The sequence below is a fragment of the Python bivittatus genome, unplaced genomic scaffold, assembly GCF_059951505.1.
Source record: "Python bivittatus isolate LINGU-HERP-01145 unplaced genomic scaffold, Pbiv_v1 ctg000610_np1212, whole genome shotgun sequence".
NCBI lineage: Eukaryota > Metazoa > Chordata > Lepidosauria > Squamata > Pythonidae > Python > Python bivittatus.
The window spans coordinates 10,183,724-10,210,227 of NW_028277088.1; the positions used below are offsets into that span (position 1 = coordinate 10,183,724).

Here is a 26,504-nt window from a genome sequence, read left to right on the forward strand (position 1 = left end):
CTTCTGTAGGTACACAGAATGCCGTGTAGCAGCTCACGTGTTGTCAGACCATTTAACATGGACAAATTATGTAAGGAGTAGATTCAATGCTGAAAGATTTGTTTCAGTACAGGAGACTCCAATCTTTTTGGAAGGATACGCACGCACATTTGTAATGGTGAAAGTGTTGTGGGCATAAAATGGCTCTCTTGGTTAGTCAGGGGACCTGTTTCCTAAAGACAGAGATGAAGCTACAATAAAAGATGATCAGGAGTAAATGGTAGAGATTTCAACCACACAATGCAAAACCATCCTTCTCAACTCAAATTCTATGCTCCCTTAGAGGCAAAAAAACTTGACCACGGAACTAAATATAAAGGAAAGTTCCAATCACATATTTCTTAAAAGACAAACTGGTGATGCTTAGCAAAATGTTCACACATACAAGGCAACCAATCCATTCCTGGCAACCCCAGAATCCATTCTGATTCCCTAAAATCAGGACACAACCAGACATCAGCAAAAAAAACAACCAACCAGCTAATATACATCATTACATCGAAGGCAAACCCAGCATTCTCTGGGTGGCTTCCTCCCATCTCCAACTGTCCATTTCTGTTTCTGAGAATGGTGACCTTGAGATATTTTGCAAATAAATATGGCCTTGGAGGCTGGTGTGCCTGTCTGTCATTAAACTATAGGCAGTCCTTGCTTACCGACCACTCTTTCAGCAACCATTCAATTTTGTGATGGTGCTGAATGAGCGGTACTTATGACTGGCCCTTGAAGTTCCAGCCATTGCACCACCCCCAGAGTCATGTGATCATCATCTGGGCCCTTGGCAACTGGCTTGCACTTATGATGGCTGCTGCACCCCACGGTCACATGATTACCATTTGTGACCTTCCCTGCTGACTTCCCACAAGCAGAGTCACTGGGGAAGCCGGCAGGGAAGATTACAAGTTGCTCGGGTAAATCTCCCCCACCTGGCAGCAGCACCCCGGGCCCGAAATCACTTGCATGTGCCACTGCAGCTGCCCACACACCCTCCCCATCCAGCAGCAACCCCCCCTGGGCCCAAAATAAAAATCTGGAATAGTTGGAAACTTGGTGGGCATCAAGGAACTCGTCCGCAACTGTCATGAATGGGAGCTTAGGTGCTAGGCCTTTATTTAAACACTTTAAATCATCCACTTAAATATTGTAAAACCACTTAACATAGCTCTTCCTCATTTCCATACATTTTTCTACCTGGAATAATGAGCAGGAATTCAAATAGGCTCCACTTCTGGAGTGCTGCTGAAAAGTTTGCTTTTCCTGCATCTGGAAGAGAACTATAAAGTCTTCTACTTGTCCAGAGCAGTCACATTTCATAACAAGCTGATTTCATCACTGATATTTGAAAGGAACAATGACCTACCTAACAAAGATTTAATACCGTTTGTTCTGATAGTATTAGGCAGCTAATCAAAATACACCTTCATGATGAAAGTTAGAAGGTGGTATAACAGTTCTGAGCAGGCTCATTTCTGAGCTGTTCAAAGGCATCAATAAAAATATCTGTAACATATAGTCAGCATGCATACTCTGTTTTAATAAGATTTTTTCCCCACTTGGACTTCCAGCTTCACAGAATAATTCCTGACAGGAGTTTTCTAAAAACTTTAACCTATACATATTGTTAAGTGCCAAGCAGCAGTTTTGAATTTTTTTCTTTTGTTCTCTCATCTGGTTTTGGAGTGTTTCCCATCTGAAAAAGTTAACACTGGCCAACATTTGCAATTAAGTGACTGCCCGTAACATACTGTACCAACTCATACTCCCTGTTATTCTTGTACGAGAAAGAGACCAATCAAAATCCGTGGGGCTAGTCACATGTAAGTATAATTGATTTCAATAGGACTACTCATGCCTAAATCTGCACCTATGCAAAGGCACGAGTGTCTTTATTTTACACTAAAACTTGCAATTTTGATTCTCTGAACATAGCCACTTCCCTTGTCTTGAGTAGCAAATGTCTGAAATTGCCTTGGGGACCAAAAACCATTCAGGGAAACAACGTAATTTACAATTTGGTAACGCTGGCTTTGAGAACAGACATCATTCTAGCATACATATCATATTCCCACAATGCCCATATACAGGGGAGCTGACTAGAAAATTGAATCCATAGCAAGAGGTCCTTAAAAACAAATCTGGGAAATAGCTTTGGGGTGTCATATGGCAACACTCAATTAATTTAAGGTAGACCATTTTCGGCTTTTTCAAAATTGGCTTTCAAAAGCTTCTACTGTATATGCAACCAGTGAACTAAGTCTAATGCCACACCCCTAATAGATGGGATGTTATCCATTAAAGACTGCAATGAACGCAAATAACAGTTGCTGTGGATCAATCACTGGAAAAATGGCACAGTCAAGACACATATTACTTCAATTCATGCACAAGGTAGTTTACAAACAAACAAACTATAGACAGAGAGAGCCAGGAAGAAGTCAAATAGACTTATGTTGGAAAAAATGGTCACATGGAGGCCAATATTACCAAAGAGCAAACTGCTTGCATAAATGGGTATGTTTGACCAGTCTCAGGGCACTTTGGCTCCACTAAGTCCAAAAAAGGGAGCAAAGGAGCTTCTGGCATTGGTCTTTGTTGCAACAAGTCTAGATATAAGTGAGTGCAAAGACAAAAGAAGTAAAAAAAAAAAAACTGTTGTAAGAAGTTTAATTTAAAAAAAGAGAAATTCAACAGTGCTAAATCTTTTATTTTTCATAACCTACATTTTTAGACAGTTGTACATTTTATGACACAAAAGGAAACTTAAATTATCAAATAGTTTACATGTAAGCTTGATTCCAGTCTTAAACGGAAGAACAAAAAACCCACCTTCAGGAAAAAAAATGGCCTCCCTATTACACCTTTCTTTAATGACTTGGCAGCTATCAGTTTGCAGCAACCTTTGATTGTCTGCTGCTCACAGTCTGATTCGGGCCCGTAACCCCTAAGAACTGCAGCATGTTGAAAGGGATACAGAGATGAGTGGGGACCCTTGGCCAGTCAGTGGCTGTGACAATGCACTGCATCCAAGGAATGACACCTCTCTGAAAACAGGTTGAGATTCCAGAGGAGAGGCAGCAAAAATTAGGAACAAAAATAAAGAGTGAGCTTGACAGTTTATTGGTTTCTCTGACTAGATGCAAAATTGGAGCAGGGATAGTGGTGGTAGATAGGACACCCTAATGCAAAAATACTGTACATGTTAAATACACAGAAACAAAATTCTTATTTGACTCCATCCCTTGAATAAACAGACTCAGAAGAACCCATATAATTCTATACGAGGAGCACCAAAGTAGTCCTACCCCTTCCTGCCCACAATTTCCAACTGGTTCTCCCTGTTTTAACCTGCAACTCAATCATATAGGAGACTTTTCAAAAAATGCCAGATCTGAACAGCTAAATATAAATAGCCTGTGTTGTTAAATAGTCCTGAACTGTTTGAATGTGAAAATATTAAAAATTACTGGAGAAGTTATTTGGCATGACACTTTTTTTTTAAATTTAAAAAAAAGCCATCACAGTAAAGTTTCAAACTCTTGTCACAGACTGTTATTTGAGTGAGAATTACAGTGTATTAGCCTAGTATAAAGAGCAGCAGCAAATGCATTAAAACAATACAGCCTACCTACTGACCTGCAAAAATTATTGTATCAGCTAGCTCCGATGATTAGCTCTATGTGTGTCGTGGCCACTTCCCCCTCTGTCTGCAGCTGTTTTATTCATGCTCTCAGCAGGCAAACAAAGACATCTCATAGCTGGCCTCAATCATACCTCCCATCTCGCTGCCCCTTTCACTGCTCACCTGGGGAAAGGATCAATGCTAAAACCCACCCATGGTAAGTAAGGTGATTTCGACTCTCTCCTTGTGTGTCTTGTCAGGAAATAACAAACAAGACTCAACTTGCCATTTTAAAGTCCGCAGTGCAAGGAGCAAGCTGGTTTGTTTGTTTTTCTTTTGATAAGGGATAATTAAAATAGCAGCAACTTATGTTAGGAGACCAACTGCCCTAGAATTTTTATTGGTTTGCCTTTTAAGTAGCTATGTGGAAATTTAAATCCAGCTTGACTAACATTTTGGCCTAAGAGTGGTTGAGTGTACTTGGGGTGGTAGCTTTTGGTGGCAATGTTGTTTTTTTCCAAATTCAAAAAAATAGTAATAATTTCAGCTCATAAGAATTGAAATTTACACTGCACACCCGTGTTCTACATGAATGAAATGCAAACTTCCAGAAAGTGTTTAAAATGTCAGGACTTTTAAAGACAGATTTCCTTCCATTCCCCTTTGCAGTGAAGAGGCAGACTCAGCTCAGCACATCAGAGTAAAGTAAAAGAAACAAGGGAAAAACAAATTAAAGTAATATTCAAACCACAACACTTAGTTTATCTACATCCAGCTCAACAGCAACATTTATAATATATCAATAATTTTTATCAGTTTTTTAATGGTACCTTTTTATATGTTCTGATTATTTACACCTGTACAAGCAAAAGCACACACTTCCAAGTGCACATTTTAATACAGTATTGACTATTTCCATTTACAGATTTTTCAACATTTTGAAAAAGATCAACTGCTTAAGATCTTTTAAGGTATATTACAAAAACTGCCGCTACAACCTGTACTAGAGTATGTTTACCCAGTAAGACCAGTGACAATACATACATACTGTAACTGAGTAATTCTGTATATGCCACCCCGTGCTAACCCTTAAAAGGGTCAGACTTCAATAATTCTAAGCTGTCTTATACAAAAGTTAAGGCAAAGTCATTTTCAAGTTTAAATAAAATTCAAGTCTTTAAATATTGGATGGAAATAATTCTTTTTTTAAAAAAAAATCAGTTGTTTAAATAAATCTTTCGGTGTGTATGCGCGCGTGTGTGTATGTGGAATCAACTATACTCAGCAGGAACACTTTTTGATCTGAACCATCTGCTGCTTAAACACTCAAAGGAAAAACTTTAGGTATTTAAAACAAAAATAATTTATCAGCAACTTTATTAGAAACTTGTTAATTTAAGTGCAGCCTTGTCCTTCAGAAAACATGTCACTTCTAAAGTAAGTAAGTGTGACAAATCTCACCCCAGGCAGGACACAGGGCAATCTCTTCCTTCCGCATACATGCACACACATACAAAAACACCATCAATTCATGGACTAAAAAAAAATTAAATCCATATGCCAATGTTGGTAGTTACAGAAAGGTGTCAGCACTCAGGCTGATTAAGATATGAACTCTTTCAAAGAGCATTTGGAGCACAGTTTTAAAAACCTATACAGAGCATGGGGGTTTAACCAGAAAAGGGTTCAAAATTAGCTTCCTCAGTTGAGGGAAGAAAAGAAAAATGAAATTTTTGTCACAAGAGTGCTATTGTGCTATCTTGTGAAAAACAGCCATTAGCTTGCATCTGCCATGCACAAGGGCATATTTATTTATCTATTTAATTCATAATGTGCTTTTTTTTTTCCTTTTCTTGAAATTCAAGGAATCATTTTAGTTTGGATCAAGAAACTGGTTACTTGCTTGCAGTCTATCAACACAAATAGTTTAGAGAACACTCACAGGTGATCTTTATGAAGTTCTCCTTTGGCCAAGAACAAAAATGGTTGGAATTTAAAATATTAGAATCAGTTTTATTTTTTAAACTTAAAAAAGTATAGCCTGTTTGCTGATGTGCTACAGCAGCTGGAATTTAAAAAGAAAAAGTAAAGTTAAACTTGTCTGTTTTATAAAATATCTGTTCTGCTTTACACCCTATGTATTAGCTGCTATTATTAGTCTTCAGGATTTTTTTTTGAAGATTCATACTTACAGACCAGTTATTTAAAAACTACAGCAGCACAGTTCTGCCTAAGTAAGTTAGGAAAAACGCATTAGAGCGAGCTTGTATTCACGCAGCCACACGGAGGCTTAATAAAAAATGGATTTCAGATAAACGCATCTTCCATCTAAGGAAAAAAAAAAAGATTTTAGGCATCATCTTAAATTCAGCACCAACCTAACGTAAAGTTTAGATTAATTAAACCCTGACAGAGTTGACTGTTTGCTCAAAGGGAATTTGACGGTGGGGATGCAAGAAAAGAGGAGAAACAATCTATTTTACAAAGAAACAAAAAGAAACAAACAATAATAATAACAACAACGAAAAAAACCTAGCAAGCATTTCATATACTTCATACCCCCTGCAAGCTTCTAACCAGCAACTCCTTTGTACTCTGAGTGGCAACATGGGGTAACTTCATAGTGAAATCTTCTTGAAATTCATCCTAAGTGCTAGTTTCACTGAGGAGACTTGGGAGGGGTGCTCTGTTCTTTAGTTAGACGTTTCCCAGCGGCTGGAGGAGGCGACCTGCGTCCTGATGGTCTCCGCTGGTCTTTGGGCTGCCCTGGATTAGACTTCACAGGAGGCGATTCTTTGCTTCTTTCTAGTGTTTCTGTGGGCTTCCTTTCCTCTTTCCCACAACCAACAGTGTTTGGCTTCTGTTCTTTTGGGGACATTAATGGAGGTGGGTCCTTAGTGGTCCTCTGGCAGATTTCTGCATAACTAGGTTTCCGCAGTTCCTGCGTTATTAAAAACACAAAAAATAATATTGAACAACACTAAGCAGTCTCATCACGACCAGGAGTATTAGTTGTGCACAAAATAAGATGAAGGGCATGCTTAGGTTTGTAATTCTCCAACATGAAGAGTTACTCCTTAAGAATTTTTGTTGTTCTGAAGAATTGAAATATAAAGATGAATAGAGTAAGACATTCAATTGTGCACTGGAATTTTTGAAGCACTGTTGGGCGTCAGAGCATAACATTCTCAGACTGATAAAAATCGCACTGCAGTTTCGGCCTGTAGGAACTATTTGGGAAAATAATGTAAGGGCTGAAACACAGTCACGATCAGGGGGCATGAACCACAGCACTGGGTCATGGTTGGTAAATAAATCCCAACTGGCTGAATCATAATCCAGGGCTTTCAAATCAAAATGGCTGGACTGCACAACAAACAATGGTATAACCAAACAATGCACATTATGATTTAATTCTTGATTCTCAGCATGTAATAACTTTTGAAGATAGATATTAATGTATCTGTTTTTGACACAATGGATTTATTGCCAATATGCCATTCTAACTATTTTGCTGCTGGTATGTACTTGTAACTTTTTGATTCAACATATTATGATTTTAAGACTTTGCCTTACAGCAGCCTCTTGAGGACAAAAAGATGGGTTACATGTCATGCACATAACCCTGCCCCCCGTACAACAACTGGAATTCAGAGGCTAGCGAGATCTTTGAAAAGCACGATGGCTTCTTCCAAACCTATCAGAAGAGCTAGGTTCGCATAATACACTAAGTCAAAACAAAATAGATCCCATGATGGCTTAGTCTGATGTGTTTTTGTGGCAATAAATCTCTCTTCTAAAAAAATGAAAATGAAAAGCTAAAAACCCAAAGGTTCTCACCAACTTCTTATAAAAATCAAAATACACTTACTGCTACAACAGCCCCATTGACTTGTACTGATTTACAAGCAGTAGTAAGAACGGAAGAAAGTCTTTCAATATTTTGAGTTTCTCTCTGCTGTTTGTCCATAACTTTGGGGTCACTGTAAGTAATAGAAAGGAACATGTGATTATAATGAAAATACCTAAATTCTATCTTCTGTACTTTGACATCCATATGCGAAAGGCAGGAAAATATATCTATATTTATTGTAAGAAACTATTTACCTTGGAGACGTACTGATACTTCTCTCAACAGACAATCAAGCTATAAGTCAGTACATTTGCTTCTGCACAATTCAGAAAAAAATTCTAGGTTGCTGGTATTACATAAGCAGTGTTATTTATGAAATGGTTCAAGAGCTTTTGAACAGGATGACATCTAGCCTTCTGATGATGGAAAATGCAAAATGTTGATTCAAAACAATGTGTTTAAAGCCTTGTATTATGAGGTCCTTACTCGGGAGATTGGGATGGGGAAGGAGATCTTTCGAATGTCCCTGGAAGAGTAGAAGAAACTGGCAAAGGAGGCTCACGAGGAATTCCGGATGGTACAGCGTTTGTACTTACACCCACACTGATGTTCTGAAGAAAACAAAATTCAAGTCATTTAAACTACATTTCAGTTCAACAATGCATTATGTTTATAATATTATCGAATATAATGCCATTAGAGGCAGAGTTGGAAGAAAGATACCAGCAGCCCCTGCCCAAGCCCTACTGTGGATTACCAAAATCTTAAAGAGAGATTCAGCCAGACCATCTCAGAAACTAAGCATGGTGCAGCAATAGCTTTTAAAATAATGTCAATCTGCAGGAAAGTCAAGAAGTGACCTCCTAATGCCAAATATAATACACTGCTTTGATCTTGTCCAAATACATGCCTGTTTCAGAAACTGTCCAGCACAAGAAAGAAATGGTGGAGTTAACATTTGATGCTACACAGTTCAGTATCTGGGGGGGTTGACAACCCTTGTAACAGAAAGCATTTCCACCTAGTGTTTGAGGTGTGACCTTTTTTTCCAGGCTGAAGACTATGTACCCCATTACATACCATTCTGGGGAAAATCTGACCTCAGGAGTAGGACTTAAAAGATACTTAAACATTCACACCAAGCAGGCTTCTAGCCAAACAAATTGGCAAGTACAAACATATCAAGTACAAAGCACTATACAAAAAGACTATTAGCTTGCTGGAGAAAGTAATACTTTATAGATGGGTGTTCCTGAGCTTCTATTTTCAGAGCAGTGACAAGTATCATTAAGGAATTAAGGAAGATTCTTGGAGTGAACAAGCATGTATCCCCAAATGCACCCTTGCCCAACATCTGTGGATTTTTACTTTTTCTTTTGATGTCCCGACAATCACGTTTGACAACCGGTTTTCAAACAAGTCTTCAGTCTTTAGATTGCCAGCAGCTCCAGGCAAGGGAGGAAAACTGGACAACCCCAGCTCAAAACTTGGAGATGGTGGCTTTGGAGGGGGTGGAGACTGTGTTTGTCCTCTCTGCAAGAGAAGTATAGGGTAAGAAAGCAAGACAACATCAGTCCCAAAGGAAAAGGGTTCAAACTTTTGGAAAATGACCAAAATCTAAAGGAACACAAATGTGTACCTCATGCACAAGTAGTCATGAAAGAGGTACATCAGCTGACTTTCTATTTATCAAAAACATTTCTTTCCTGCCAACAGGCTATGCCTCTGTAGGTGGTATAGATGTAAATACATCATTTACAATTTAGAATGCAATACAATGTATTATCAACATTGACTATGAGTAGTGGACTAATATCACAATCCATGCATGCATCCATCCAATTTCTAGGTTGCCCAACTAAAAAAATGATTCTGAGTGGCTTCATAAAAATTAAGAACAGAAGAACTAGCATGATATAAAGAAGCACAATCACCCTGAGGAAACCATGAAGAAAACAGTCCTCCATATCACCTCCAACCTGGACAGGCCTGCCAGGCAACCTAACAACCTATCCAAGGCCTAAGGGAAGAGCCACATTTTTAAGGCTGTCTTGAAGGAGGAAAGGTGGGAGGGGAGTGAATCTCCAGGGGATGCTGTCTCAGAGGGCAGGTAATGCAACAAAGAAAGCCCCATTACCATCATCTCATTTCAAGAAGCCAAGGTGAATAGAATTTTTTTCAGCACCTACTTTAAGGAGCTGGTGCAAGATTTTATAAGCATAACTTGAGAGTTTTATGCATGAAAGCAGCCACATAGGACTTAGCTTCCTTTAATCATGACTTCTAGTCGGCTTTCTATAGGAAGCTGAAAATGATATCCACTGTAATGTTAAATGGGGTAATTTCCAAGCATTAAGTACCATTAAAATGTTTCTTGTCTTTACCAATATGATCAAAATATGAAACAAGTACATTAAATGCAAGCATATATCTGTTCTGTGGGAAGAATCAAAAGGGTGATTCAAGTCTTAAAACAAGACACTATGCCACTTAAAAGGATAAAGAAAAAAAGGTGGAAATGATAGTGGGCAGGGAAAGAAATAAGAACACAGTCAGTTAAGAAACCTAGAAGTGTGGGTGGGGGGAGAAGCATGGAGACCTAAAATGAGAATCAGTTATTTTGTCATGGGAGAATTTTCTCCTATATTTGGTAGGACAGGTTAGTTTCTAGACAGAAAAGGAATTCAAATAGAATTGGACCAAGAAGAAGAAGGATGACTTATTGTTGTAAAATTGCTTTAACAACTTGAGAATCTAATGCAAATTTGAGTCAGCACCACCCTTTGTCTCATGACAATTTGGGGTTATTTAGAATAGATGCTTTTATTGCTTAGTCACTGTATAACATCATGTCAAATCATTCCACGTTGAGGCTGTGCTACTGTATTAGTCAAGAATCTTCCAGGCTCAAGTGAACATCTAGGCACCACATACTCACCGTGAACTTGTCATCTCTTTTTTTTCGATAGCCATAAGAGTTTTTTCTGGAAGGACAGAAGTAATAATTATTAGTAATTAATATTAATTCTTGTCCTAGGCATCATTTTAAATGTGACTGTATTGTTACACTGAGAAAGCCTTTGTGGTGTAGCTGTCAGAACTTTCACTTAGATCAAAGAAGCAGGATCAAGATACTTTTCCCAGGTATGTGAACTGTGATCTTGGGCAAATCACTATCATTCAGCCTAATGTAACATACCTCTCAGGTTGTTAGGAGAAAAATTCTGAAGTGATGTAGAAAGGAGAAATATAAAAGAAGACTCCCCTGTGATGGAATGCTTCAATGAAGGCCATGCTCAGGGAGATAAGCATTTCCTTAGCCCCCAGCAGGAGCGTGGGAAGGTTAAGAAGATGAGACTGGCACCACCCTAAGGAATTCGTGGGCTTTTGCTTGCTGACTTGGGGAGTTTAGATTCAGTCTGGCAGTATTCTGTCTGTGGTTGGAAGCTAATAAAAGCTATCGAACTAGACCTGTACTGTCTCATGGAGTTCTTTGGGCTGAACCTGACATCCCCGCTCCCTCCAGACAAGTATAAACTTCAATAACTTAATGCCTTCTCTACTATTTCAGTAATAAAAAAAAAGATATCTTCTTCCCATGTCTCATCACTTATCAATGAACAAATTGTAAAAACTCAGCAAAAATACACTAAGAGCTACCAGAAATAATAATATATATATTTTAACCTTAATCAAATAAACCCATTTTGTATACCAACTTATCACTTTCTCTGAGGAATAAAGCAAAAGAAATCTCTCCCCATTTATAAACAAATCTTCAAGCCTCATCATTCAGTCCTGGTCAAGAAGAAATTCTATTAATAGCTACCAGAAACCACAACATATATATTGTAAACCCTGATCAAATAAATTCACTTTATAGTCCTTCCCTTTATTTTTAAAAAGCTTGGTCTTTAATCCCATCAAGTAATATCCCACAAGTTGATTTCTTATCATTTTTCTCTTTGTCTCCTCTCAGGAACAGCTTCAGTAGTTTAACACATCCCTTTTGTAAATCCAAGATAAGAAGGCTATCCAAGTCACTCTTCTGAGTTATTTGTTTGTCCCGTTTAATTATTAAAACATGTCAGTTTCATCTGAAAATCCATTGTGGCATCCTTTTCCATATCACTCTTATAATCTGTCATTTTTAAATCCGTTTTCAAATCCAGATCATCTTTTTCCATATCACTCTTATAATGTCATTTTTAAAAAATCCGTTTTCAAATCCACATTCAACTCAGCCTCAGTATCCTATTTCGTCCAATAAAATCTGTTCCTCTTCTGTAGTCTCTGTTAGATCCATTTTTATAGTGGCAGACAATCTTGAAAGTAATTTCTGGGTACATTGTTCCCAGACAGCCTTAATATATTTCATAGTCTGATAATATTGCTCCATTGTATTAATAGGTCTCTTCTTTAATTGTAATCCTTAATTCTCTCTGGTTCCCTCTAGTCAGCCTTCAAAGTCCCCTCTTATCATATGTTTATTTTCCAATCTGAAAAACTTTCCCACAGGAGGACTTCATACAGTTAAACTCAAAGTGTTCATATATACTTTTATAAAATTTTAAACAACCCACAGGAAATATTCTTTCAAGTCCATCTGGACCCTTAACTTTCCAAAATCAACATTCTTTTTAATCCTAAAATTTACATGAAACTTCTTTCATCCAGAATAGAAGGAAGCTCTCCAAGTGTAATGAAACTTGCCCTTCAGAAGATTCTTAACATCAAAAAGATCAATAACAAGCAATTTCCTAAGGTAGTTAAGAGAGGAAGTGGGCAAATCCAGTGTCCGTTTGAAGGTACCAAGCTACGACTTAGGTAAGATGGTTCTTCCCTGGCTCCCAGAGCTCTCAAACCCTCTGGAGATCGCTATTCTGCGGTCTCTTTGTGGGCGAGCTTCTGTGTGGGGCAAACCTGTGGGTGACCCTAGTCCTCTCCTTGATCTGGAGAGGGATTCCGAGGAGCTATTCCATTCACTGGCTCTTCTTTTTGCTGCGGCCATTGGTTCCATTCCTGCATAGCTGATTCTTAGCATCATAGTCCACCATTGCTCCTCCAGAACTCCGTTATCAATTTTCAAACTTATCATGCTTTCCATTTATTTGCAGCACTCCAGCTAGCATTCTGGAGTATCAGAAATGTCCAACAACCTGAATCCAGAAGTTTTATAACTTCCACTGAAGCTAGAACTTTGTAAGTCTAGATCTGCTTTGTTTTATTTTAAATATTAAAAACCCCAACTTTTGATGCTCATTAAAGAATTTGTTTTTCCACTTTCTAAAAAAAATGTCAATGTTTTTGGAAGTGATTCCATTACCACTTATTTTCTAAGCTGTGTCAATTAGATGCACTTTGATAAATAATTCAATATAGTGGCAATCAGCTTTTTTTTATAAATGATCAAAAGTTATAATCTAAATATTATCGTGCTACGGTTCACCATCACATCAATGTGACCTCTGCACCACTACTTTCCATATACTGTTATGTTTTAACTCTACTCAGTCAGATTACAGAAAGCCAAATATGGGTCCATTTTTGCTCAATATATGTAGAGTCTCTTTATTCATGTCAGAATTTGGCTTCCTATGTCCTTGAGTATGCTGAATGTGTTTTTATTTTTTCAGTAGTTTTACAGAAGAAACACGAATGCTCGTCTTGATTTATAATCATTGCCTTAAAACCTCTTTTACGTATTTTCTAAGAAAAATGAATTATGAGTCTATAGAGCCTTAGTGGCAGACAAAAAGACATATTCACTTGTTAATAGTGTTCAGCAGAACATATTCTTGCACTGAATACATTATTGGCAACGGGTATGTCTGACATCCAGAATCCTGATCCAGTATCTGTCAAACTGTTTGTAAAAAACTCCTTTTATTGCTATACAGTAGTTTCTTCAAAAGCGGTCAGTCTAACTCATACTACTTTCCAACTGCATTATTTAACAAGAATGACTTGCTTTGGGAGGCTACATTCTGCAATGGCAACAATAAAGATTAGAAATAACACTGTACATGCTCTGTAGGTAGTTAAGGCAGTAACTTTACAACAGCTGAAATCTATCACAAGTTTAGTATTAAAAGCTATCAACAAAGGTTTAGGCACCAGTGACAACTCAGCAGTGTGTGTGGGGTTGTAATTCTATAAATTAATCAAAATGTTTGGATCGGCAAAGAATCTGGCTTCCTCAAAACCTTATTCTTATGCATCTGTAGTACCAAGGCAGAGAAAGGCTTAGAAATTAAAAGGATTAACAGACTATTGAGGTACTTTGGGAGAGCTAGTTTGGTGTAAAGGTTTAAGCCACCAGGTTAGAAACTGAGAGACCATGAGTTTCAGCCCTGCCTTAGGCACAAAGCCAGCTGGGTGACTTTCGGCCAGCCCCTCTCTCCCAGTCCCAAGGAAGAAGGCAATGGTAAACAATTTCTGAAAATCTTGCCATAAAACCTATAAAAAATAATTTGGGGGCCTTGAGTTCTTCATTTCTACTGGATCTTAAATCCTCATCTAGAGAAGCAGTCTAGATATTCACATTATAAACTAATACAATCAGTTGGAAACCATAATGACTGAATTCACTCCATGCTCTTTATTAACCAGGCTTTTTCAACATGCCATGATTAAATAAATCCATTGTTAAGCATGATGTGTGAACCCAGCCTCATAGTGGCCCACATATAATAAAGCCGTGTTCTTAAAAAATCAGAATGTTGCCATTTTGTTCATTTATTTTGAGTGGGCTTTTCCTCCTGTAACTAGATTCATTTTAAGCAAGCATCATCTACACAGTTAAATGACATGACTTTACCACTTGAGTTTCAGATCATTTCAGTGGGACTAGGCAAGAGCCCAACAACCTAACCATTTAGATGAAATTAAAAAAGCTTATTTGCAAAAACATTTCTTATATAGTTGACTGAAGGGAAAGCATTTGCAAGAGGAGATCAAAGCAAATAAAATTTGAATGGTTTAAATCAGTAGCAGCAAAACTTTTGTTAGAAACATAGCATTAAAGCTGGGGTCTTTAATATGGAGATATTAAATTAAATTTAATATGCCATATTAAAGCCAGCCATCGCCAACTTCCAGTCCTCTTATCGCAGTGGCATCTATCTCAAAACTCAACTGTATAGTTAACTGTATTTTAAAAATCATACATTGTGTTTAGGACAACTACTTAATAGGGAATGGATTCTTATGTTAAGCTAAACCATGATTTGAATAAGCCACAATAATTGATCACAACAACTGACATTCTTGGGTGAGATTACGGAATTATACAGGACATAAAAACTCAAATAAATAAATAAATAAACTCAAACAAATAAATATTTAAAAATGATTGAAAGAAGATGTCTTAGCTGGGCACTGAAACCATAAAGAAAGGTTGGTTCACATACTGAAGAAAACTAAAAGAACATCATGGCTTAATGTAACATGAGAATCTGCTTAGTGTTTAGATCTTTCTCTTTTTAGTGGAGAAGTTTTCCCTTGTCTTGCTTCCACAGAATTCTTCTTTCTGAAATCTCTAACATGAAAACACACAACACAACCACCCTCAGTGGCCAGCACTTAACCCTAAATTTCAATACCCACCTTCCTCTGCCTAAGCTCGGGGATGAGTCTGAAGCTGTGGATTCTACTCGCCCGCTCCCTACTTCTCGCTTTGTGTAGCTTGTAGTACTTTGCATCCGTGTTCTGTTTTGTCCTGGCTGCCTTGTTTGTGGGCTCCTGACACCATTGATTAATCGGTCAGCAGAAAGATTGAATATTGTAGGGCTCTCTAACAATCCAGTCCCTCTGTCTGCAGTAGGAATTGTATGCCGTAGATGTGATTTGCTGGGATTTCTGGGAGAGAGAAAAACAAAAACCTTTGAGAGCTGTCATATGACATCTTCAGGGGATGTTCAGAATCGCATAAACGTGCACAACTTATACTGGGTTCTAGGTTCAACTGATCACACTGTTCTGCACTACTCTCAGCCACAGTCTGTATTTCCAAGAATGCCTCTGGGCCCAACACAGACCCCAGAGGCATCTTTAGAATGGGGTGAGTGGCTGCAATCCAGAACTTGTTCTAGAAGCGTACCTCCCTGCACAGAGAAGACAAAGGCTATGGCTCAACCGTTATTTTGTAATGGAACTCAGAACTTACTATAAAAAATGGATTACCTTTGCAGATAATCTCCAAATTTGCTTTGATTCTTTCTCTTCTACACAAATATTTATTTTTCCTACTCCATTTTACCTGTCTTCTTGTGTATGCCTTTTTAAGAGACCATTGCCTTAAGATCATAAGAATGGTGACATTTTATGATGGAATAATGTCTAAAATCCCTGAGAGATATGTGGGTTTATTTGCTCCAGGCATATTGTCCAGGTAGATAAAAATGTATTAACAGAACTTGCCTGTTTCTTGGAGTATACTGCCTGAGGGAAGTCAGTGGAGAAGCAGTGGGCTTGAAAGAAGGAGATGTAAATCCATTGATAAATCCAGTATTTGGAAATGGTGTGACCTATGGAACAGAAATATTTCAGATGTAGATTTGAAACTTTCAATATATCCATAAAGTTCTGAAAAAGCACAATGGTCTCATTTGTCCACCCTACCTTTCCTCATCATGCTTTTCTGACTGGAGCATCACACTTTTGCGTATTAATATTCTTGTTACATGCATTTATATTTCTAAAACTTTGGCTATTCTGAACAAAAATTTACATGTAGAAAGTAAGCACAAGAGAGAGGGACAGGACAAAAGATCTCAGTATGCAATTTTATACCCTACTACGAAGTTTCGTTTAGCAGAGGTATGATGGATTTACAAAATCAGTACACATCAAGGACAAGGCAACAATCAATCTGATTTACATTGGCAGTTTAAAAATATAAGGTCTTAATTTTATTTCTATTCAAGAATAGGAAGCAAGTTATATTACAGCAAGCTGTCTGGAATGTAAATCTGTTTGATTTTGTATCCCAGATCCTACTTAAACAGAATGTTCCGAATTTGAGTCATAGTATTAGGTCTAGTATTGTAGATTTAACTCTAACATAAGCTAGATGCCCTGATTTCAATTTGAAAGGAGAAAACAGAGGTCTAAAAACTATACTTTGTAAAGAGTTAAGCAATATACTACAGAATTCAAGACTGTACCATCAGGTTTCAAGTGTAGAGGGATTTCTATTTTCCCCATTAAAAGTTCCCTGTATCTTGATGATTACCATAGCAGAAAATTTTAGCATACTCCTCTACACCTAAGTATTAATACATAGGGAGTTTTTGGTGCAGAGGAATAATACATAAAATGGTTGTAAAACACAGTCCTCTAAGCTTCCTCTCCCTGGACAGTTCCCCCAAATCCTCTGCAGCAGCATAAACATCAAACAAACAAACAGATGGTTCCCCAGTGCTTACCAGTGATGGATCAAGATAGCTGTGTGTTGTAGACCAAGTCTGTGGTGCAATTAAGCCATACAGTGGAAATTGCTGTTGGGGACTGTATACTGGAGGTAAGTAAAATGATGTTGTATAACGCTGTTGTGTGTAGATATTCATGTCCAGAGGTCTGTATCCATTCTTTGGCAAAAATGTATTTATAGCTATTGCTTTTGCTTTTATTCTTGCCTATAAATGATAAGATTATACTCTTAGATGATGTTCAGAATAATCGCAACTATCATTTCAAATGCCAAAATAACATGGTTACCTTAATTGGTTTTCCTTGGAAAGTTTTCACTTCTTCTCTAAGGTATCTGTAAGCCTTTAAGAGGAACATATACTTATTTGAAACAGAGCAATCAAATTAGTGGGAACAAAAGCATTAATACTTTTCTACTTGAAAAAAGAGGGCCACATGTAATTCAGGCTTACAACTAATGCATTATAGCCTCCACGTTTGGAAAACCTATCAATTTTTATATGTTCACTTTGATCTGGCAATAGCTGCATATTGTGAAAAAGAATCAGCTAGAGAAAGCATGGGTAATTTCTGCTGTTATGGGGCAAGGATGTCTTGAGAGAAATCCAGGCAAACTTGACCATCATAGAATAGGATTTTAGATTACCAAAGACAACAGGAACAGGTTATATAACTAATTTTAGTGGAATTAGTGGTACAATCCAAGTTGTACAACTAATGTCTTGTAGCAGGTCAAGACTTTTCATCTGGCTTCCAGAATCTACCAAGATCACACTAATAAGATAGGGAAAAAAATAAACTTTGTTATGTTTCCAATGGACTTAACTTACCTATTATTATTAGGAATACCTTCCAAACTGGAGAAATTCCAGTCCCACCCTATTATAGGGCAACACTGCCTGTGGCCATTTGTTTATTTAATTATTTGTTCTTCTGACTACGAAACTAATTATGGAAAATAATTAGCATATTTAATTACGGAAGCCTTGTTTGCAATAACAGAGTTGGCGTTTTGTTCCAAACTTTGCAGAATGATCCCTTATCGTCACTTAGTAGCTGAGGTCTTCTTTCATTGTGTTCTCATCATAAAACCTGAGCCACGATTAACTTGAAATATACAATCTCTGAAACAGGTAACTTACAGAACATATGCACGTTTGACATACAAACCCACACACAAAAAAGGAAGCTTACCTGTTGTGCATCTGCTTCAGACTCAAATGTAATAAACCAGTTGTCATTATAGGCAAACTCACAGTTGATGAACTTAGGCAGGTTCTCGCCCTTGAAGAGTGCTTCAACCTCCTTATATAAATAAAAAAATAAAAAAATAGATGGATGGAATGACAGCCAGCCAGGGATGGAGGGAAGAAGGGTTCATTGACAACTACAGCCAAAGACTGATTCAGCCCCAAGTCAAGCCGTAATACAATTTATCCAAGAACTAATATAGTTCTGCTCAATTTCAAGACAGGCCATGAAATGGTAAAGCTGATGCTCCAGGTATCCTCTCTCTTATTAGTATTTTACTATTTTTGTAAATTTAAAAAATGCATCTCTAAAGGCTTTGTTGGTGAAATAATTTGAACTTACTTCAATTGGAGTAGATTCGGGTACTTCACGTAAAATTACAATGCAGCGATTTTGGTTTGGCCTGACTTTTTCACCTTTCTCATCCACTTGGACTAAAGGCAATGCTGAAGGAAGACAAACGTTGTTGTTTAGGCATCAACAAGTAGTGTTCTGTTTTGTTATTTACTACTTTTAACACTATTAACCTACAGGAGCATTAAGTCAGTTGTTTATTGTAGAATAGGAGGTTTTTTAGGATTGGAAAAAAGATATGATTCCCTCTGCTATAACCCTTCCCAGACACATTCAGAGGCTCAGTCCATATTCAATCTGATTGAAACATGACTGAGGAGTACATAGCAGATTGCCCCCTACCCCTCCTTTTCCAGAAGGAAGAATCTTTGTTCTCCTGTAAACTACAGTCTGATTTCACATTAATCAAGTGCTCCATTACCAAAGTAACAACCCAACCTCCCACAAGAGAAGCTGTGTAAGAACATTATTCAAACAAGCACAAATGCATTGCAGCAACCCAGAACAGCAGAAAAAGGAAACAGACCACCTATACAACACCTTCCAACAAAATGGATATCCATGCAACTTTATCAAAAAGTGCCTGACCACTCAACCTACAACACAACCAACACAAGCTATGAAAAGGATAACACTGCCATACATCAGAAACCTCTCAGAAACAATCAACAGACTATTACAACCATGGCATCTCCATAGCACACAGACCAACTAAAGCCCTCCAAAATATCTTAAGCAAACCAAAAGACCCAGTAGCCCAGGAAGAAAAAACAGGAGCCATCTACAACATAGAGTGTAAGGACTGTAACAACCACTATGTAGGACAGACAGGCAGAAGGCTTGCAAAGCGCATCCATGAACACCAACTAGCAGTCAGAAGACATGATGAAAACTCCTTAATCTCACAACACATGGACAAACTTAACCATAGTTTCAACTGGGAAACTGTCAGCATCTTAGACCAAGCTAAATCCAAAAATGAGAGGGAATTCTTGGAAGCTTGGTATTCAGACAAGGTAGCCATTAACAGGCACATAGAGATAAACAACATCTACACACTATTCAAAAGAGACAATAGAAAGGAAAACAAAAGACCAGAACATCTCCTCACCAGCGATCATTACCCAGATAAGCAGAGATTAACACCAAGATTACCACCAGACATACAATCAAGCAGTAAACAATACCCTAACCAAGGAACTACCAGAGGGAAAAAATAAAACAAAACAAAACCCAACCCCCACCAACACTGGCAGGGCATGCCACAGTATATAAACAGAGAGCAAACCCCATTCCATTCTAACACTGAAGATGTTACCTAGCTGGGTAACGAAATGTTTGTGAGAAAACAACCAAGCTCAGAGAACCCCAAGGACTCCACAGTCTGATCTCTTATAAAAAGAATAAAGTGTGCCAGAATGGAGAAATCAGAAACTACCCTCCTTCAGCTCCAATTTAAATTTGGAATTTCCAGAAAATCAAAAAGCAAGCATAGGTAAAGCTGAATCAGAGGGGGGGGAAACCACTTGATTCAAAAGGACTGTTACTTGGGTAGACACAGGTAAATGTCTACTTAGCAGTGAGCTAAGGTTATTTCCTGTGGGCAAGTCAGATCTTTATTGGTTCTGATATATATTTTATACTAAGCAAGCTCTGATATTCTATGTTTAATGCATTCTGAGATTTCTGTGCAGCAGAGTCTCTTATGTTATTCACAATTTCCTGAGATCTGCCTCAAACGTAAATTCTCCTTTGTAACATTTTATAGAAGATTCCTTTAAGATATTGTTGTGATTTGAGCAGCATGCAATTTTTATTTCTTTTGCCACTGAATGTTTTATCTGTTGACTCCCAGACTGGGGGCTCCAGTCTCTCTGACACCCTTGGGTTAAGTGAGAGGACATGGGGTAAAGATATCCCTCTGGAAGCTTGGTAGTTACTTCTGCCACCACCTAACAGCTACACCAAGGCAGGGTAAGGGTGTGTAACACCCAGAGGACTTCTGCGGGGAGGAAGATGGATATCTTTGACTTTTCATCCTATAGGTTCAGCCCTGCCATCAAAGACACCCAATGCCTAAGGTTGAAATTATCTTAACTGCTCTCTCTACCAAGTCTAAATTTTAAACAGTGATGCATGGCTGTTCTAATCTGATGTGGAAAAGGGGCTTTGGATGGGGCCAAGGAGACCTCCTTAAAGAAGCTCTGCCTTTTCCTGGGCTTGCACCAATGTCATGCAGTCTCAGAAAAATGTGTTTGATGTTAAGAGGTGTTGGCGGGGTGCAAGAAAGTCATTTTATCCTATTGTCAACTCCTTAAAGGCTCTCTAACCCCAGCATATATTTTCCTGAGAGTGCATATAACCACAAGGAAAGGCAATGGATGCACACTGTATTCAGGAAAACTGCCACTATTCAGAATAGCTGTTTGCAAACTACATAGTTCACAAGAAGGAACCAGTAAGCACATGCACATTCCTTAAGCCTGACTCAGGCTGTTGAATATATATAGAGACTTAATTCTGCTATTTATCCCGTTTAAGATAAAAGAACGTAGTAGTCTGTAAAAATGGCATTATCATTTTAAGATACATTGCTTTTCAAGGGAAAAAAAAGAGCTTCAACCCTGCCCATCCCAAGTAAGGCTTAATTCTAAATAAAGCTGCAAAAACAATACATGGTTTGTCATTACTTACATCGCAGCACTTCAACAATCAAATCCATATCAGTGCTCAGCTTCTTGACGTGATCAAGATTAGCTACCGTCATTATTGGCACATACTGATCACTGTCCATCTGAGATATAAGGTACATGTCACTGGCAAGATTCTCTCTGTTGAAGAAACGAGAAAAAAACATTACTACGAAATTAACTCTCCAAGTAATTCATACAAGAGTGCTGCATTGGCCTTCATAGTATAACTCTCAAAAAGATGATTCCTAAATATTAAGAAACAATCATGTATATACTTTAAAATGCCTTTGTTTCTAGCAACAAGATTAAAAAATTACAACCAACCTTGGTTTTCTCACCTCTTAGATTGTAAACTCCTGCTTTTCTTGCACAGTTTGACACCGTAAGCAGAAAGCAGCCCATTTTTCAGATGCTTTTAAAAAGCAATATCCGGGCAGACAGAAGAAACAATTATGTGATATACCAAACTTCTGGCCAACCATGAAGGTGTCTGGTGGGTTACATTTGCTTTACCCAATTTTGTTTAAAGCTACAACTTTATATTAAATGAGTAAACAGTAACCAGGTTACATGGGGAATATTTGAAAATTATTGCTATATTATAATATAAGAATTCCAAGTGTCTGACAGCTTCCATTTAATGATAAGCAAAAAAAGGTACCAGCACTGAAACATTCCTTTTTACTGCAGATGCAAACATACAATTGACTTGCATCTGTTCTCAACAATTAGTTCTTCTAAAACACTGAAATAACAAACCTTCCTGTAACAGAGAACCTATGGAATCCCTAGCAAGCAACTGGCAGCTTGTAAAACTGCCTTCTTTTGTGTTTCAGTTGGGGAAATTGAGACAAGAAAATTAAACATTTAATTAAGGAAAATAAAATCTTGGCTATTGTATTTTCATTCCTCCCCAACCCTCTACAGATTTTCAAGGTATAAAATTAACATATATATCCCTGCCCAATCATGAATTTCTATGCAGTCCAAAGACTAAAATATTGGTTTTGGCATTCGTAATTACCTACTCCACACCAATTAACATTTAATCTATCCTCTTAATAGTAATAACAGGAGGCTCAACTGGATAATATCCATTATATGCTTACCTTGATAAGCAGAACTCCAGTGTTTTCTTAAGCACTTCTCGCAAATCTTCTTGACCTTCTGGCTGAAGCTCTTCTTTACTTCCTAGAATGGAAAACAAGAAAATAAAGACAAAAATAAATGCTTTAAATAAAAGTAGTAATTGATGTGCCTAGATATTAGGGCATACGGTACTCACACGACATGGTCAAATCCATGCAGATTTTTTGGATCAATATAGAAATGGTTCACCATTTGTTTTCTTCTTCTTTTCTTCTTAAACTTTCTACTTTAGTCTACAGTTTCAGACTCTCCTGGAAATCTCCTATCCAAGCATTAACCAGATCTAAACTGGCTCGGGTTTTTGAGATAAGCCAAGACACCTGATCCTAACCAGGTGGAATCAGCAAATATGTCAATGGTGTTAAGTTACACTTAGGGGAATCATGGATTACCCCATCTTTTCAGAAATACTAGATAAAAGAGGAATTACCTATATTGAACAGTCAAGCCATAAAAATATATTTAAGTCAATACACAATCTACTCATAGTTTCTTTCTATCTGAAGGAGTTGTAAGAAATCATTTGGACATAAAAGATAAGTAAATTTTTGAATTAAGTTTGGCATTATGTATCTGAAAACAATCAAGGGCCTCAAATACTCAGCTGTTGCTTTTTTTAAAATGACTTTTATACACAGTATATATAACATTATTGTAGCAACAGCATCTGACATTTGCACATAGGACTGTTTGACATGATTGAAAAAACATTGTTTGCTTTAACTACTTCTGGTGGTTAAGGAAAACATTACTCTTTTAACACAATATGGCTAATGTTGTGCATTTTATTGAACACTATAACAACTGAAATCATTACCATCACGTATTGAAAATATCGGCTACAGGCCACAAGGAGTAGAAACCCTACTATGCTTCATTAAGAAACTTGGACTCAGTAAAACAAAAGACCTTTAGGGAGCCACAAATGAAACCCTTTGGATTACAAAATTTCAGAAATTATTTTGAAAACTGTTTCATGGGGGCCTGGAATTTAAAGGAATACTGTCAGTATTATAGCACCTGAGATTCTTGCAGTGCGATCCTAAATATGTAACTGAGGAAAGTTCACACTGAGTTGCAGTCTGAGACAGCTGACTTAAAAAAAAAATGTACAAGATCAGGAAAAGTTTCAAAGTGCAATTAAACATGTTTAATGAGAATGGAATAGCTACCACATTGGTTGAAAGCCTAAAACATTGTGGGAAAACTTGTCTCACCATTACTACTTAGGGAGGGCCTAATGTGCTACCTAGCAGACCAAGTGACTCACCCATCTGACTCACTTCCCCTATTATAGGTAAAGAGGGAATAGTCTGAACTCATTACATAATGCTTCCTACATTCTAGTACAAGCAAATAAAGAATTGTGAGGGATTCTCTTACTTCCTAGAACTGTAGCTGCACATTAACTGTTTATAGAATGCCAAAACCTTCAGCGAAGTAAATGCTTATGGTTTGAGAACTCAAACTACAAGCATTTTGTTGCTATTACTCACTGTAAAATCTAATGTACATTCCTTTTAAGCAGATCTCCAAGCTTATGCAAAGCCATTAGGCATGGCTTATTCACTTTGCCCAGCTTCTCCATTCCTAGAGTGGCCAATGCAGAAATAAATACACGTATGGTCACAAGAACACTGTTAAAACCAAGTTAAAATGATCGTTTTGCCAATTCAAAAGAGGAAGAGCCTGACTTATTACTACACCAAGGGAATGTCAAAGCTAGATGCACTGCGTTCCACAGTTTGTGAACGAAGCAGAAGATTAAAAAATAACCGTTATCAAATTAAAATTACATAAATTGGTAAGAACACCACTCTTCCAAAATAACTTTTGTTTAAAATAAATGTTATACAAGCATCCAGAAAACTATTAACTATTTTTCAAATATTGTATAAGAAAGTCAAGATGACAGTATGAACTATATTTGCTCAATGGTTATACAGTTAATCATACTGAAGTTGTCTCTATCTTTCCTTCCTCATCTTCATTGGGTCTAAAGAGAGGCCTGAGAATATGCAAGTGTTGGTGGAGCAGGGAGCCAATCTCTTACATAATCTTTATTTGTTTGCAGAATATTCAATTTAGAAAAACTGTGCTTAATATATACAGATCATCCAGTTCAGTTTTTCTTAGAACTTCTGAAGTACATAAGCCTAATTAAGGTATAAATTCATTGTAGAACTGAAATTAGTAGTATAACAAAACATGTAGTACCACAATCTTCATTCATATTTACCATCAGAAATCCAAAGTCCCAGCATTGCCTATAAGGCAAACCCTTTCCACCTGGACTGACTGTGTGGCTCTGTGTTAAGCTGAAAGGGGGTGGGGAATGTTACATCTTAAAATACCATAGCTATCCACTCAGCTTAATATTCAAATGGAAGATGACAGGAAGTTTTTTTTTTTTTAGATTTTTTTATCCTACCTTCCTTGTTTTTATAAATAATTCAAGGCGGTCCTCCTCCTATTTTCCCCACAGCAACAACCCTGTGAGGTGAGTTGGGCTGAGAGAGAGTGACTGGCCCAAAGTCACATAGCCTGCTTTCATGCCTAAGGTGGGACTAGAACTGCCAGTCTCCTGGTTTCTAGCCTGGTGCCTTAACCCCTAGACCAAACTGCTTCTCTTCTGAAGTATATATATAAGCAGGACAAATCTAACAAGACAAACAACAATTCCGATTAGATGAGTCACACACATACAGGCGTGCTGATAAAGTTATTAATTTGCACTTCCTATTTCAGACCCTGTATTATGGATTTAGTAGTTACAGCTATTGTTCATACAGTCACATCGGTAACAATGCCTACAATTCATTTCTGCTCAAGTGTGTTTCTTCAGCAGCTATAATGTGAAATTCTTGAAGGTCATTCTATAAACCAGAAAAGTAGACAGCTTTAGGAATGGACCTTTTCCATACCTGTCTCAGTGTTTTCATGTATAGTTTCGTACTCTGCATGATCTAGAGCCAAAGGGTTCATATCTGTTTGGTCTGATAATGGAGCAGATAGTGATGGTTCTTGATGTTCTGTTAACGATTCATTCTGGTGCTTTTTGTCACCATCACCATTGGCCTCTAATGCTGTGGAGAAAACTAAAGAGTCACAAAGAAATACTTAATTTGCTCTGACTTAGACATCAAAGACTTTATATTCTGCCTAACTGCTGGAATGGTGGCTATATGTGCTGTTATTAACTATAAGTTGTGTAATGTCTTTAAATGGAAGTAGATTAATCCTTAATAGTCATTTTTCAATACACCTAAAGCTTCTCTCAATGAAGCCTACAAGAAATATGCAATGATTTGTTACTTGTGTACACACAACTGCTGCTCGCTAAGCAGTAAACAACATATTTCTCCCTTCCTCAAGCTAAGCCATTATTTGATGCCTGCAATAGCTTTTAAAGGTGGATTAATTTTTAATTAATCATTTTTTTGATTGAACAACTAGGGCAGTGTATGTATAAGCATATCCTTTGGTTTAGGGTACCAGTTATAAGAGGGTGGAAGGGAGGGGTTAGCTAAGAGGAGCATATTGGTTAGCTAAGTGTTGGTTTAATTAGACTTAACAAAAGCAGAGAAGAAAAATGTGGACTGAGAAGGGATATAAGGAAACTTACTGTACTGAAGAAAGAAAAACTGTTTGCAAAAGTAAACTATTGTGTAAATGCATATAGTTAGCTTTAGAATTAGTTATACTCCAATCTTTCAAAACTGATTTCTTGTACCTTCTTTACAGGAATCTGGTGGATGATCTGTTATTTCTTCCCAAGTTTTGCTCACACCACCTTCAGTACCACTTGCTTCCACGTGTACCATGTGATTCCCCCATACTTTTGCATTAGGATTTAATTCAGAAACCTTGGCTGACTCCTGTAATACATAATGCATACATAAAACATATATGCTTGTTAACCGCATAAACACACACACACACACACGAATATATACACAGAGCAACATTTCTCTCATTAAAAAAAAATCACTGTAACAGTTGCATATATAGTTAAGTGCACAATATGAAATGAAAGATATACCCTTTATAAAAAGAGACTTCCTATATAAAGACCTGGAATCAAGGCTGAATTCACTTTAAGTTGCTTCTTAAG

The 26,504-nt window shown here is 37.4% G+C and overlaps 1 protein-coding gene across 3 annotated transcripts in view; it reads right to left on the minus strand.

Annotated features, from left to right (window-relative positions):
- Positions 1 to 2,722: 2,722 nt before the first annotated feature.
- Positions 2,723 to 26,504, minus strand: part of LARP4B (La ribonucleoprotein 4B) — a 54,234-nt gene continuing 30,452 nt past the window's right edge. For 2 of the 3 annotated variants that reach the window (XM_015887820.3, XM_088149940.1), the window contains 15 exons: positions 26,124 to 26,268; positions 25,315 to 25,488; positions 22,351 to 22,432; positions 21,243 to 21,379; positions 18,537 to 18,640; positions 18,138 to 18,248; positions 17,232 to 17,285; positions 16,940 to 17,149; positions 15,933 to 16,039; positions 15,120 to 15,371; positions 10,450 to 10,495; positions 8,880 to 9,044; positions 7,998 to 8,122; positions 7,530 to 7,641; positions 2,723 to 6,599 (listed from right to left, as the gene is read on the minus strand). In XM_015887820.3, coding sequence (XP_015743306.1) covers positions 6,318 to 6,599; positions 7,530 to 7,641; positions 7,998 to 8,122; positions 8,880 to 9,044; positions 10,450 to 10,495; positions 15,120 to 15,371; positions 15,933 to 16,039; positions 16,940 to 17,149; positions 17,232 to 17,285; positions 18,138 to 18,248; positions 18,537 to 18,640; positions 21,243 to 21,379; positions 22,351 to 22,432; positions 25,315 to 25,488; positions 26,124 to 26,268 — 2,106 coding nt within the window. In that variant the 3' untranslated portion in view covers positions 2,723 to 6,317. The remainder of the gene's footprint in view (positions 6,600 to 7,529; positions 7,642 to 7,997; positions 8,123 to 8,879; positions 9,045 to 10,449; positions 10,496 to 15,119; positions 15,372 to 15,932; positions 16,040 to 16,939; positions 17,150 to 17,231; positions 17,286 to 18,137; positions 18,249 to 18,536; positions 18,641 to 21,242; positions 21,380 to 22,350; positions 22,433 to 25,314; positions 25,489 to 26,123; positions 26,269 to 26,504) is intronic. The other variant, XM_007426754.3, reaches the window with a different exon arrangement.